This window comes from Ailuropoda melanoleuca, chromosome 8, assembly GCF_002007445.2.
Source record: "Ailuropoda melanoleuca isolate Jingjing chromosome 8, ASM200744v2, whole genome shotgun sequence".
NCBI lineage: Eukaryota > Metazoa > Chordata > Mammalia > Carnivora > Ursidae > Ailuropoda > Ailuropoda melanoleuca.
The window spans coordinates 125980474-125993668 of NC_048225.1; the positions used below are offsets into that span (position 1 = coordinate 125980474).

At 43.8% G+C, this 13195-nt stretch overlaps 2 protein-coding genes across 2 annotated transcripts in view; both read left to right on the forward strand.

Moving 5' to 3' along the window:
* Positions 1-402, forward strand: part of LOC100472296 (olfactory receptor 6P1) — a 1123-nt gene extending 721 nt beyond the window's left edge. The window contains 1 exon segment of the mRNA XM_034665591.1: positions 28-402. Within this exon segment, the coding sequence (XP_034521482.1) occupies positions 28-402 (375 nt within the window).
* Positions 403-9527: 9125 nt separating this feature from the next.
* Positions 9528-10505, forward strand: LOC100472048 (olfactory receptor 6Y1). Its single transcript, XM_002927259.4, has one exon. The coding sequence runs from the start codon at positions 9528-9530 to the stop codon at positions 10503-10505; it is 978 nt and encodes a 325-aa protein (XP_002927305.2).
* The last annotated feature ends 2690 nt before the right edge of the window (positions 10506-13195 follow it).

The following is a 13195-nucleotide window of genomic DNA, read 5'->3' on the forward strand; positions in this document are numbered from 1 at the left end:
CTCAACCTCACCTGCTCTGACAAGGAGCAAGCAGAACTAGTAGACTTCCTCTTGGCCCTCGTGATGATTCTGCTGCCTCTATTGGCTGTGGTTTCATCATATGCTGCCATCATTGCCGCCATTGTGAGAATTCCTACTGCCCAGGGACGTCGCAAAGCCTTCTCCACCTGCGCCTCTCACCTGGCAGTGGTTGTCATCTACTATTCCTCTACCCTCTTCACCTACGCGCGGCCCCGCGCCATGTACACCTTCAACCACAACAAGATCATTTCCGTGCTCTATACGGTCATTGTACCATTCCTCAACCCTGCCATCTACTGCCTGAGGAACAAGGAGGTGAATGATGCTCTCAGAAAGTTGGTCCTGGGCAGATGCCACTCTTCTAGGGATGTCCCAGATTGATGTACAACAGAACCTAGAAGTCAGGAAGGAACAGGGTCTTAATGGTGCTACCTCAAGGAACCATAAAGTAGGATCAAAGGGAACATAAGTATCGATTAATATGCAGTTTTGTTAAATAGCATCTGGGAATATCCTGATACAAATGAAAGTTTAGGAATCATTGATCTTGCACAGGGTTTCCAAACTGAGGCTGCGTTGGCTGCATACGAAGCTCCCGGGGGTTTGTTAAGATGCAAATTCCCAGAAAAAAAAATCTGTCAAGGGTCTGATAGAGTAAGTCTAGGTTGCAACTGTGCTGTGCACAATTTCCAACTTCTTAGCAACTCTTGTTTTGTAGCCAGTTTGAAATTCCCTACTTTAGGTCAACACATTTATTTTATAAATGAGAAAATATAAGAAAGGGGACTTACTCGTGGATATGTCAAAGTGATAGAGGCTTTACTGCAGCAGTTTCAAAGATCTAAATTCNCTTAATAAGAGATAGAATGAAGGAGTGAGAGGTGGGATGCAGGTAGCTATCTCTGGAGTGAGTGAGATGCCTCAGATTCAAACCCTGAATTGTAGACATTCTCCCAAGTTCCTTCGATTTTTAGAAACTTGCTTGAATTGCTTAGAGAGATTTTCCCACCCTGACTCATGGTTTTGTTCTGCACATTTGAACCGTATTTAGTGTTTCTTTAGTTGTGGGATATGTAGAAGAAATTAAAAAGAAAAGTGGTATTGAACAAGTACTCACAAACTCAAATTGTCATAATTGATGTATTTGCTCATTCTGAAGGCTTTGGGGAAAACAGATGATTGTTTATTAAAGAAAACTCCTCGATCAATAATCATTTTAGGTTTACCAGGATCTAAAATGAAATAACAACAGCAACAAAGAAATCTGACACTTTTCAAAGTGTAAATTGCTTTATTGTCATGAGATTTAAATGGCCTTCTAAAGAAACATCTCTGAGATTGGCTCCCTGTACCTTCCCTTCATTATGTTCTCTTTTCTTTTCATTGACTTATGGAAGGCATGGCATTTTATGCCAAAAATTCTGCTCCTAAAACCAAGAAATTTCACTTTGATCTTAGTTTTACCTCTAAGTCCCTGTTACAATGAAAATATTATCACCTACCTCATATGCTTGCTGTGAATATCAAATAAATAATGTACGTGGGAGGGAAGTGTTAACATCTTTTCTCTTTGTAGGTAAATTTCACCTTGGATTAGTTTACTTTTCATCCCCCAGCTTTATTGAAATACAGCTGGCAAATGAAATTGTAAGGTATTGAAAGTGTATAATGTGACGACTTGATATTCATACACACTGTGAAAGAATTCACCTTCCGTTAACTTTCTGGCGCAGGACTCTTGGAAGCCTGATAAATGTTGCTAAGCAGCAGCGCTTATGGTACAAATAAGCCCTGATGAGTAAGTCCTCGGCTCTGGGAGATTAATGAAAGTATTGTAAGTATCCGGGGGTAAGTCACAGCTTCAGGCTACTGTTATAACTTGGCGTGCCTTTTGTTGGGAGCCCTGGAAACCGTGGACCCCACAGAACTGTGAGAAGAGACAATGGCTCTTTGAAAGGGGCTTGGAAATTCTAAATCAAGGCGGACCATGTGCCCCTGTGTATGAATGTTATGGCCTCACCCCTGCCCTGTGACTTTGAATCCCAGAGATGAGCCCCTGTCTGCTTTCAGCACTCCTTCCACGGAAGAGACATTCCTGGCGCTGCCTGCCTGCTTGTCTCTGTCCCGTTTTTCTAAGTGAAACTAATGCCAAGTGTGGCCTTTGGCAGGGTGTGAGCTGGATTATTTCATGAAGCCTCAGATCTTCCTGCATATAACAGCTAACTCACAGTAACTCTTCAATAAACGCTAAGCCCCACCTTTATTATCATTTTGTCATAAATAGTATGGTTATGTGCTTCTAAAAGATGTTCCTGTTCTACTAACCACACCTCAAACTCACTCTTATTCAAACTGAGGTGGGAGGACTGACCGGGTACTCGAGACGATCTGTGGAAAGCGAAGCTCAGAGCACCCTTTGTAATTTTGTGGAAAGGGTGGTAAGTTAACTAGAAAACTCAGCATTTCCAATGATCTGATCTAAAAATATCGCAGCACATCACTGGGTTGACTCAGCGAGTTTCATACTCCTTTTAAAGATGATCAGAACGTACCATAACTCTTCATTAGAATATTAAAATAAAACATTAATCTTCCTAGCCGTTTCGATCTTGGATTTTGTGCTTGGTACCAACCTTCTTGGAAGGAGGAGCTAGAGGTCAGCTGGCACAAATAACACTTGCGTGGTTCTCGTGTCATGCTCTTGCCCAGCAGCAGGGGCAAGCCTTCTCATTTGCTTTCCGTCTAGTGTGAGAGATGCCCACAGTGTGCTCACTGGTGTAGATGGCTCATTTTTCTCTCCTCTGACAACCCAGTTTTTCCCAAGCTGAAAACATGCCCAACCCAGGCAAGTGATCTACTGACTCTTTGCCTTGTGTTTGATTTATCAGCTTTTCTTGTATCTAGGAGTGGTCTTATGTCCCATTTTTGTCCAATAAATGGCAGTTGAATTCAGCTGGAGAAGCTTTCGTTTTTGGAGAAAGCTGTAGCTGGCACTGGTGCTTCCTCTTTCCTGCTGTTGAACTTGGGTTGGATGCCTGGAGCTCCGACAGCTGTCCACGAGGTAACAAACAAGAGGAAGAAGGGTTAGCACACTGAGGCTGGAGGTGCAGAAACACAGGAAAATCATGGGTCTCTGAAAGCATGGTGGACAAGTGGAACCAACACCAGCCAATACCTACCTCTGAGGGTTTTTTTTTTAAAGAGTTATTTTATCTTGGAGAGAGAGAGACAGACAGCGGGTGAGTGGGGGGAGGGGAAGAAAGTGAGAAAGAGAGAGAGAATCCTCAAGCAGACTCCCCACTGAGCATGGAGCCTGACACCGGGTTCGATCCCAGGACCCTGAGATCATGACCTGAGATGAAACCAAGAGTCAGCTGCTTAACTGACTGAGCCGCCCAGGGAACTCCTGAGCTTTTTAAAATTAAATGATAAAAATTAATTCCCATTTGTTGGAGTCACTGTAATGTGTGCTTTCTTTTTTCTTCAACCTTATATGCCTGATGTAATATATTTATCTACTTTTTGCCTTGCATTCTTTTAGAATTTTTTTAAATATTTTATTTATTTGTCTCAGAGAGAGAGAGAGAGAGAGAATGCTAGGCAGAGGGAGAAGCAGGTTCCCCACTGAGCAGGGAGCCCGATATGGGACTTGATCCCAGGACTCTGAGATCATGACCTGAGCTGAAGGCAGACTCTTAACTGACTGAGCCACCCAGGCACCCCTAGAATTTTTCAAATGATTTTTAGTTTTAGGGTTTTTAAATTTTTTCAAATGAAATACATTTTTCTAAGTTGCCAAATTAAGATCATGACACCTCCCCCCACTCCTCACGTTTCGTCATTCCATGACGTGTGAGATTTACTGCCTCTTTAAAGTTATAATTCACAGATTAGCCAGAGAGAGGCTGGTTGTTTCCCAGACACAACACCTACAATTCCAATAGCTACACATCAGTTTTATATTCTTTTATTTCGCCTCACTTTATTTTTTTTCATTTTGTTTTATTTCTTTTTCTTTAGGTTCTGAACATGTACTCATTGGAGCCAACTTTTCACCAGAGAGGGACAACAGAAAGGGAACAAGGCAGGAGCATGTGTTCATTACGATTCTTTAAATAAACTTGATTTATTTTGAAACAAGGGCACTATTCATCACAATTAACTAAGAATTTTCTTGCATTTAAAAAGAAAACATAAGTTATGTGATTTTTATTCATAGAACAGTGCATAGGAAACACAAAATGTGGTTATCTGCCTCAAAATTTTTATAATGAGAAGAAATAGAAAATGCACAATTTTCAGAAACGATTATAAAATATGAGGAAAAATGTGAGTTTCCCCAGTAAACTTGAACTTTTACATTTAAAAATTACTCTATTTCTCCTTACCAGAGCTAAACGCATAATGAGCCTGAATATGTTTCCAGAGTCAGACACAGTACAATGTATGAGCTCTGTGCTTTTTCTCACTCAACTCAAAGCTATATTCTCTGCTTATTTTTTCAATATTATCCTTTAATTAACTGTTTTTTTTCTTCTGTGACAAGAAACAATAAAGAGTGAATTTTGAATTCCTTTTTTCCTTTAAGCACTCAGAGTTTTAACTACAGCTTTTTTCTTTGTACCAAGGAATGGTTGTAAACAGTTATAACAAGAAAAGATGGTATTTTTTTTATTAACTCCTGGGTTAATGTTAGGAACGTGGTAGTTGGAGAGACTTGAGAATTTGTTTGCCTCACAGAGCTAACAGAAAGCAATGAAAACTCATGTTTTCCTTTTTTTATTGAATATATTTGACATATCACATTGTATAAATTGAAGGTATACAACATGTTACTTTATACATTTATATAATGTAATATGATTGTCTTTGTAGCTATGCTCATTACATTACATAATTATAGTCCCATATTGTTGTCTGTATCCATTATACTGTGCATTGAAAACTGTGGCTTCTTCTCTATTCATTGCAAGTGTGGACCCTTAAACACCGTGAATCTCATCTCCTCACCCCCCCCATTTCCTAGTAACCACCATCATGCCATCTGTTCTGTATGAGTTTGACTTTTTTTTTTAATATTCCACATATAAGTGATGTCATACAGTACTTGTCTTTCTCCATCTGACTTATCTCACTAAGCATATGTGCTCAAGGTTCACCATGTTGTCTCAAATGGTGGGATTCCCTCCTTTCTCATGGCCTAATTCTCACCGCACATCTTTTTATCTAACCATGCATTGATGGACATTCAGGTTGTTTCCATAGCTTGGCTACTGCTAATAATGCTGTAAAGAACATCGAACTTTACATCGGAAACCGGGGATGTACTGTATGGTGACTAACATAATATAATAAACAATCATTAAAAAAAAAAGGACATGGGAGTATATAAATCTCTTTGAAATACGTATATATATTTTTATCTACTGAGTTACTGATGCATGAGAGTTGCGTGTGTGTCTAGGGCCGACCCTCGTGTGCATAACATCTAAGGATGTTTGGAGTTTGTATGTGTCTGTACACGTACTTGGGTCCCCAAACAAGAGTGAGTAAATGCCATTCTGATTTTCTGCCGAATGATTTGGTTATAGCACTCTATTCCCCCAGAGGATCTTACAATTGTGAGACCGATCTCCAGAAAGAGAAGAGGACACACACACACACACACACACACACACACACACACACACACTTTCCCCCCACTTCCTCTGCCCCAGTGTCTGCCCGGGAGGAAGCCAAGGTGCTTCAAGCCTAAGTCTCTCTTGTGCCATTTAGTTTGCCAGCTCTTCCCTCAGTACTCCCCCCGGGTCCCCTTGGGCCCTGGAAAGGCCAAATACTTTCCTGAGGGCTGTGTCTGCTGTGAGGTCCCCTGTGGGTGGGAGGGAGTCGGGGTGCGCTCTGCCAGTAGTGTGGAGGCAGGAGAGCACAAATAGCTCATTCTATGCCTTCTTCACGCCGAGCAAAGACACAGCGGGGCTTGCCCAGCACCTCTGGAGCTTGGAGAGGTTGCTTCCCTCCTCCTGGTCTGCGCGATCTCTCCTCTTTCTTCAGTTCCAGGTGGTCATGCCTGACAAGGCTGGGAGAAGAGGCCTAAGTTACGTGACTGGGAAAATGGTGGGTTGAAAAAAGACGCTCAGATATTTCCAGGGGATGATTGAAAATCATTTTTATTTCAATCACGATTCTTAGGAGCTTTCATTTTATTGATATTTAAAAGTAGTTGTCCTCTTTCAGCTTATTGTGGGAAGCGTCGCTACACAGTGTAGCTGGGGAGTGAACTTAGTAGGTAGAGACATTCATTTTGCTTCAACAATCTCTCTACCACCTGTGTATATTCCCCCATATGAAGAGGTATCGGGTAATATAGGTTGTCCTGTCATTTCAAGGCTCTGCTGTAGAGAACACAGGCCTGATTCTCTGCACTTGCCGAGTGCTCTGTGCCCCTGCAGGGACCTCAGTTTAATGCATCAGCCACCTGTATGCCTTGCAAAGTGAGGGTCCAGTGTGCTCTGACCTAGGGAACAGACAGACAGAACGTGGCAGGGAAAATACAATGACTGTACGGGAGAACCCGGACGGGTATGTGTGCGGGGGGAGGGGAGGGTGCAACACAGGTGTGTGAGTGTCCGTGTGCGTGTTTCTCCACTAAATGAGGCCAGGTCTGGCAAAGGGGCGGTGGCTGCTGTTTTGATGACTTTTAACTCGTTAGAAGATTTCGTTTCCCTTCATGCCTAGCAGCGTAAGAGGTTGGTAAGGTTCATCTCTGGGTCAGCTGGGCACCGTGATGTCTGTCCTGGCTACCTGCGTGATGGTGACGCTCACGTGAAATCATGGGCCTTCAGATATGGTAAAGTGAGGGGCCAACGTGAGGTGTCACCTGCCAGAGTCAGCACATCCCTCCAGGGATCCACTTGCTGCCGAACTCGTGCTGGAGCGAAGGCTGTCACCCTGAGCCTTGCTCTCTTCCTCCTCTGTCTGCTGGACAGACTTGCTACACGACCTTGGAAGCCACCAATGGGACTAAGATGACCGAGCCCTGGAGATCTGAGACCCAGACCCTTTCTACATTTACACTGCATGGGACTATTGGCAAAGCATGCTATATATATATATATATATATCTCCATGTTATATACAAGGAGGGTTTCAGGCTCAGATGTGATCATATGCACTTCCAATTCTTTCCCTCTTTTATTTGACTTTTCCTCTTTTATCGGACTATTGGAAACAAAGTTAATCCCATGCTTAAATGACAGGACTGCTCAGTCAGATGTTTTTGGTATAATTCTGTGTGCTTCCTTCTTTTCCCTTAATTTTCTCCTAGCCTCGTCTTGTGCTCATTTCCCCGCAGTACTGCTTCTGACTCTTCCACTCCTGCGGGAAGTACAGGAAAGAACGCACAGCTCCTGTGCGAACATCCCACTGCCCGTGCTCCTTCTTAGTCTTTCATTCCACGGGCTGCCTTCATTTCCAGCTTCAGGTCTGAGGCATCTCAGGATTCTCTCTGACAATGACAGTGCCTGTTGGCTGAAGTCCTGACAATACATTGCATTGTCCCGTTTCCTGGGGGGCCCTGGGGAGGGTTCCGGGAAGAGAGGACTTCCAGGTGTAATGCCCTCCCTACACATCGCTTGGAAAAGAAAGATGCAAGAGGGACTGAGCCCAAGGACGCAGCTCAGGAGACTGGTGTCCTGTGATGACTGTGCATCGAGGAAGGGCCTCCCAACAGAAATGCTACCTCTCACCCCCCAGGAGATGGAAACAGGCTGATTTCATGTGTCCTTTCCCCGGGACAAAGGTGTGCTGAGGAAAAGCCTGGGTGCAGGGTGGGCCTAAGCTATTCATTAATGGGTTTCAGGCTGGTTGGATGCTCAGACTCAGAGAAGAGAAGAAAGCAGCTGAGGGAGCTCAGGCTTCACTGACCTTGCCTTGTCTGTAAGCTCCACCGTCGTCCCCACACGGCCTCATGAGTCCTAGGCCACGGCAAGCAGGGGCCATTTTGCACTGTGTGTGTGTGTGTGTGTGTGCGTGTGTGTGTGAATTAAAGGCTGAGTTCCAACAGAAAACAAACTTGTTTGTTGAATGTGCAATATTAGACATCGTTGTTTTGTTTATCTGTGTCTGTTTTCCTCTCTAACAGGGGTCAGTCACTGAGAGGTGGCTGTTCCGCCTTTCTTTAGGGTCCTAAAGCGAGGTCTGAGCGGCAAGAGGGAAGTGGATGGGGTGGGCAGCCATTTTGCAGGCCAGGAAGAACAGCCAGGCTTCCCCAGCTGTGCCTCGTACGTCCTGCACACAAGCAGGGAGGTTGCCAAGTAGAGAACAAGAGTCCGGCTCTGGAGAAGCGCAGGAGGGAGGAATCAGGCCATAGGACCCAGAGAAAGTCTGGGAGGAGGGAGGTTTGAGTTTCAGCTTTGGAGTGATTCTCAGCCTGCCTGGAAGGAGAGTGCACCCTGGGGGGAATACAGGAGGCTCACTGATGGCAGAAGGCATCGGAGTTCTCCATTTTTCCTGCTGCTATTTTCAAGTGACTTGTGTGTCCTTTAATCTAAGACCCCTGGAAAGGTCCTGCGGTCCCCTCCTTTCTCTTTAACAATGGCTGTGGTTTCTACCTCGTAGATCTGTGTTGATTTCTTGGCAGGGTGATGGGAGAATTAGCAGGGCATCCTGGAAAGGTCACAGCAAATGTCCACAGGAATTTAATTTAAACCCTAAAGGTCATTAGATGTTTACAGATAGGATGAAATTCTACTACACCCACCTTGAAAATGAAAGAACTAGTATTCTGAAAATGAAGTCACGTGCTCACTAAGCTGGGGTGAGGCAAAGTGGGATTTGATTTACTTTTTCCAAACTCCTAATCAAGCACTCTGTACAATGAATCGGATGAAAAGAAACCTTACCTTTTCTTATCTATTTGATTTTGTTCTCCAAGAAGTGGGTGAATATTCATATCAAATTTGCTGTTAACCCTGTGTGTTTGCTCAAATATTGCTTCACTTAAGTTTTACAATCTTTAAAATAGGAAACAAAACACAACGGGAGAAATCTTTCCTTACAGGTAAGTGGGGCTGTAAGACTTCTCCATACAAATTATGCCTGGGGGATGAACACTTGAGCCTCCTTCCTCCTTTCTATATGCAGTAGACTGGATTTCTTGCTCATGGTGAGGGGGTGGTATGAAGGCCATCCTCCTATGCCCAACAGAGACATAGTAGAAAGGCATAGCACTAAAGAACTGGGAGTCATCGTTTCCAATTTCACTTCTGTGGGACCTCGGATGACTTATCCCTCTTGGCTTAATTTGGAAAAACAATAAAATAGAAGCTCCCTAAAGTACATTTTTGCCCAAAAGTTTCAGTTCTGATCATCACTTAGGAGGAAGGTATAAAGGCAGGAGAACTTCTATCGCCGTGAGTTTGCTGGGGGCGGCTCTATCAACGTCAGGAACCAGAGGCTGGTGCTCAGGACATGGAAAAAACTGATTTTGTCTGTGCCCACAGCCAGTTATGATCACCAGGGTTCTGGAAATAGATAACCGCACAGCGACCATACATTTCATTCTCCTGGGATTTCCAACATGGCCGGCCTTCCAGCTGTTGCTCTTCTTCGTGTTCCTGGCAGCCTACCTGCTGACCCTGCTGGAGAACGCTCTCATCATCCTGGCCATTTGCAGCGATGGGCAGTTGCACAAGCCCATGTACTTCTTCCTGAGCAACCTTTCCTTCCTGGAGATGTGGTACGTCTCAGTCATCAGCCCCAAGATGCTGGTAGACTTCCTCAGCCATGACAAGACCATCTCCTTCAATGGCTGCATGACTCAACTTTACTTCTTTGTGACCTTTGTCTGCACGGAGTACATCCTCCTTGCTGTCATGGCCTTTGACCGCCATGTAGCCATTTGTAATCCACTACGGTACCCAGTTATCATGACCACCCAGCTGTGTGGTACTTTGGCTGGGGGATGCTGGCTCTGTGGGCTCGTGACCGCCATGATTAAGATGGTTTTCATAGCCAGACTCTCCTACTGCGGCACGCCCCACATCAATCACTACTTTTGTGATATTTCTCCACTCCTCAACGTCTCCTGTGAGGACTCCTCTCAGGCTGAGCTAGTAGACTTTTTCCTCGCCCTCGTGGTCATTGCCGTACCCCTTTGTGTAGTGGTGGCATCTTACGTCACCATTCTCAGCGCCATCCTCAGGATCCCTTCTGCACAGGGCCGCCAAAAGGCATTTTCCACCTGCGCCTCGCACCTGACAGTTGTAATCCTCTTCTATTCCACGACGCTTTTCACCTACGCCCGCCCCAAGCTCATGTATGCCTATGATTCCAACAAAGCGGTATCCGTGCTCTATACTGTCATTGTCCCCCTCCTCAACCCTGTCATCTACTGTCTGAGGAACCGTGAGGTAAAGGCAGCCCTCAAGAAGACCATACTTTGCAAAGGACGTGGGTCCAGGGAAGACGTGGATTTGAGTAATTAAGAACTTACAGAATCCCCTCAGGCCTGAGTCAGGAGATGATGACTCTACTCCCCACAGCCCACACTCTGCCCTTTGCTCATGTGTCAGCCTCCAGTACTTCAACACCGCACGTGTGTGTGTGTGTGTGTGTGTGTGTGTGTGTATGGGCGTGCATGCATGAATGTAGCTAAAGAACCACATCCCTGAGAGGTAGCCTCTTCTAGCTCAGCAGAAGTTTTCAACATTTTCCAAAAATTATTTGAAACGAGGCCAGATTTTGCTCTTCACTAAAATACAAAGTCCACTAGAGCACAGATTCGTGTCTGTCTACTTCTCTAGTGTGTCATCTGTGCATTCAGCCGTGGCTGTCACATAGTAGGTGCTTAATACATATTTGCTGAAAGGATAATTGAATAAATACACATTTGAACACAGAAGATGAAGATGGGAATTGTGAATACATTTTGAAGTTTTGGCCCTTCCGGTTCCTCCCTCTCCCCCTTTTGATTCTTTCTATTCTACCTCTTTTTCTTCTCCCTTCTCTCTGTTCCATCTTCCCTCTTGCAGACTTGGAGATTTGCTCCCTCTCTCCCTGCCCCCCTCCTTCCCTCCCTCCTTCCTCTTAGTGTCTCAGAGACACTGGAATGTGTTCATCCAAATAAAGCCATCATCTTATCTTAACTGACTCATTTGTGGATTCAAAAGTTCAAAACCAATGAGTGGCCTAAGCTTTGTGAAAGCCTCAGTAAAAATTTAGAATGCATATCATCTATTTTCAAAATGTTGAGCATTAAAAAAGAAGCTTTTCTATATTTGCTTACCATAGATTTCATTAGCAATTATTTTTCACTTCCTATATGGCAAGTTAGCCTTTTTAAATCCGCTTTGTAAAGTATAACTCCATTCAATAAATTTCACCTTTTTAAAGTATACTGAATTTTGGAAATGTATACAGTTGTCAAACAACAACAATCACTAGATAGAGCATCTCCATCATCCCCAAAATTTCTTTGTGCCTTTTTTCATTAAACCTCTGACCCACACCCCAGACCTAGCCACTAGCAACCTATATGCTTTTTGTCACATTAGCTTTGCCTTTTCTAGAAATTCACATGAATGGAATAAGACAATCTGTAGTCTTTTGTGTAGGTTATTATGCCTTTAAGGTTCTTAATTTTTTTTTATTGAAGCATAATTAACATGCAGTGTTATGTCAGTTTCAGGTGTACAATATAGCTATTCAATGATTCTATACATTTCTGAGTACTCATCATGATAAGTGGACTCTTAATCCCCTTTATTATGTCTTCCAACCCCCACCCCCATGTCCCCTCTGGCACCCACCAGTTTGTTTTTTGCATTTAAGAGTCTGTTTTTGCTTGTCTCTTTTTGTTTGTTGATAGGTTGTTTTTTTTTTTTTTTAAGTTCTGCATACAAGTGAAATCATATGGCATCTGTCCCTCTCAGTCTGGATTATTTCATGTAGCAGGACCCTCTAGGTCCAGCTATGCGATCGCCAGCCCCATCCATCGGCAAAAGCCCCTCAGCGCAGCTCAGGGAGAGCGCCCTGCCCTCAGTGAGACCGGGGCCCCACAGAGGGACTGAGGACAGGCATCTAGTCCCACTGCTGACACCTCCCGGCTACAAGCCCGCAGATACCTTGAAAATCCTTTCACGCTGCTGCGTGTATGGGTTACCTGGAATTGCTGAGTGCTATTCCCCTGTAAGGACAGCACAGTTTGATTTTCTCTGCACCAGCCAATGGGCATTTAGGCTGTTTCTAGTTTGGAGCTGTTATCAATAAAGCTACTATGCATGTTTAAAACAAGTTTTGTTGTGATTATAGACTTGAATTTCTCTCCAGGAGATGAGGGTTGTTACAGCTTTGTTACCACATAATAGGACACATTTCTGCTTAAGTTTATGAAAAGATAGTCAAATATCCCAGAGTAGCGCAACTATTCCACATTCCTACAAGCAATGTATGAGAACTCCAGGTGTTTACAACGATGGTTGTAATGTCATCGATGTTTACTAACGTCAAACTTCCCACGTGGTCATCTGAGAGGGTGGATGATGGCCTCACGTGGGCTGATACTTGCACTGTCCTGATGTTGAGCACATTTTCATTTTCTTGTTTGCAATTTTGAAAACTTCTTTGTGCAATTAAGAACCTTTGTGCAACTGATCAAATATTTTCCTCAAATTTTCAACTAGGATTTTTGTCTTCTTATTATATATGACCTTTAAGAATCTTCTTATACTCTGATGCAATTATTTGTCAGATATATGTCTTGCTAATACATTCTCCCACTTGGTGGCTGACGCTTCATTTTCTTAAAAGGGTGTTTTGAAGAGCCATTTATCTTTTCATAGTTTTGGAGGCTCGAAGTCCCAGATCCAGGTCCCTGCCAATTCAGTTCCTGATGGGGACTTGCCCTGGCTTGCAGGTGGGCCCCTTCTCCTTGTGTGCTCGTATGGTGGAGAGAGAACATAACCACTTTCAGCCTTACTAACCTGCGTAAAGGCCCAGTCTCCAGATACAGTCACATTGGGGGCTGAGGCTTCAACACAGGTGTTGGAAGGACCACAAACATTCAGTCCATAAGAAAGAGTGTGTAGGATTGATACCACTTTCCCCTTAAATATCTGGTTAAAATTCACAGCTGAACTAATCTGGACATTTTTTTGTAAAGAGTTTTTTATCTATA

What these genes read in the sequence shown, in the direction of transcription:
- LOC100472048 (XM_002927259.4), top strand. Translation starts at nt 9,528, where the DNA reads ATGATCACCAGGGTTCTGGAAATAGATAACCGCACAGCGACCATACAT.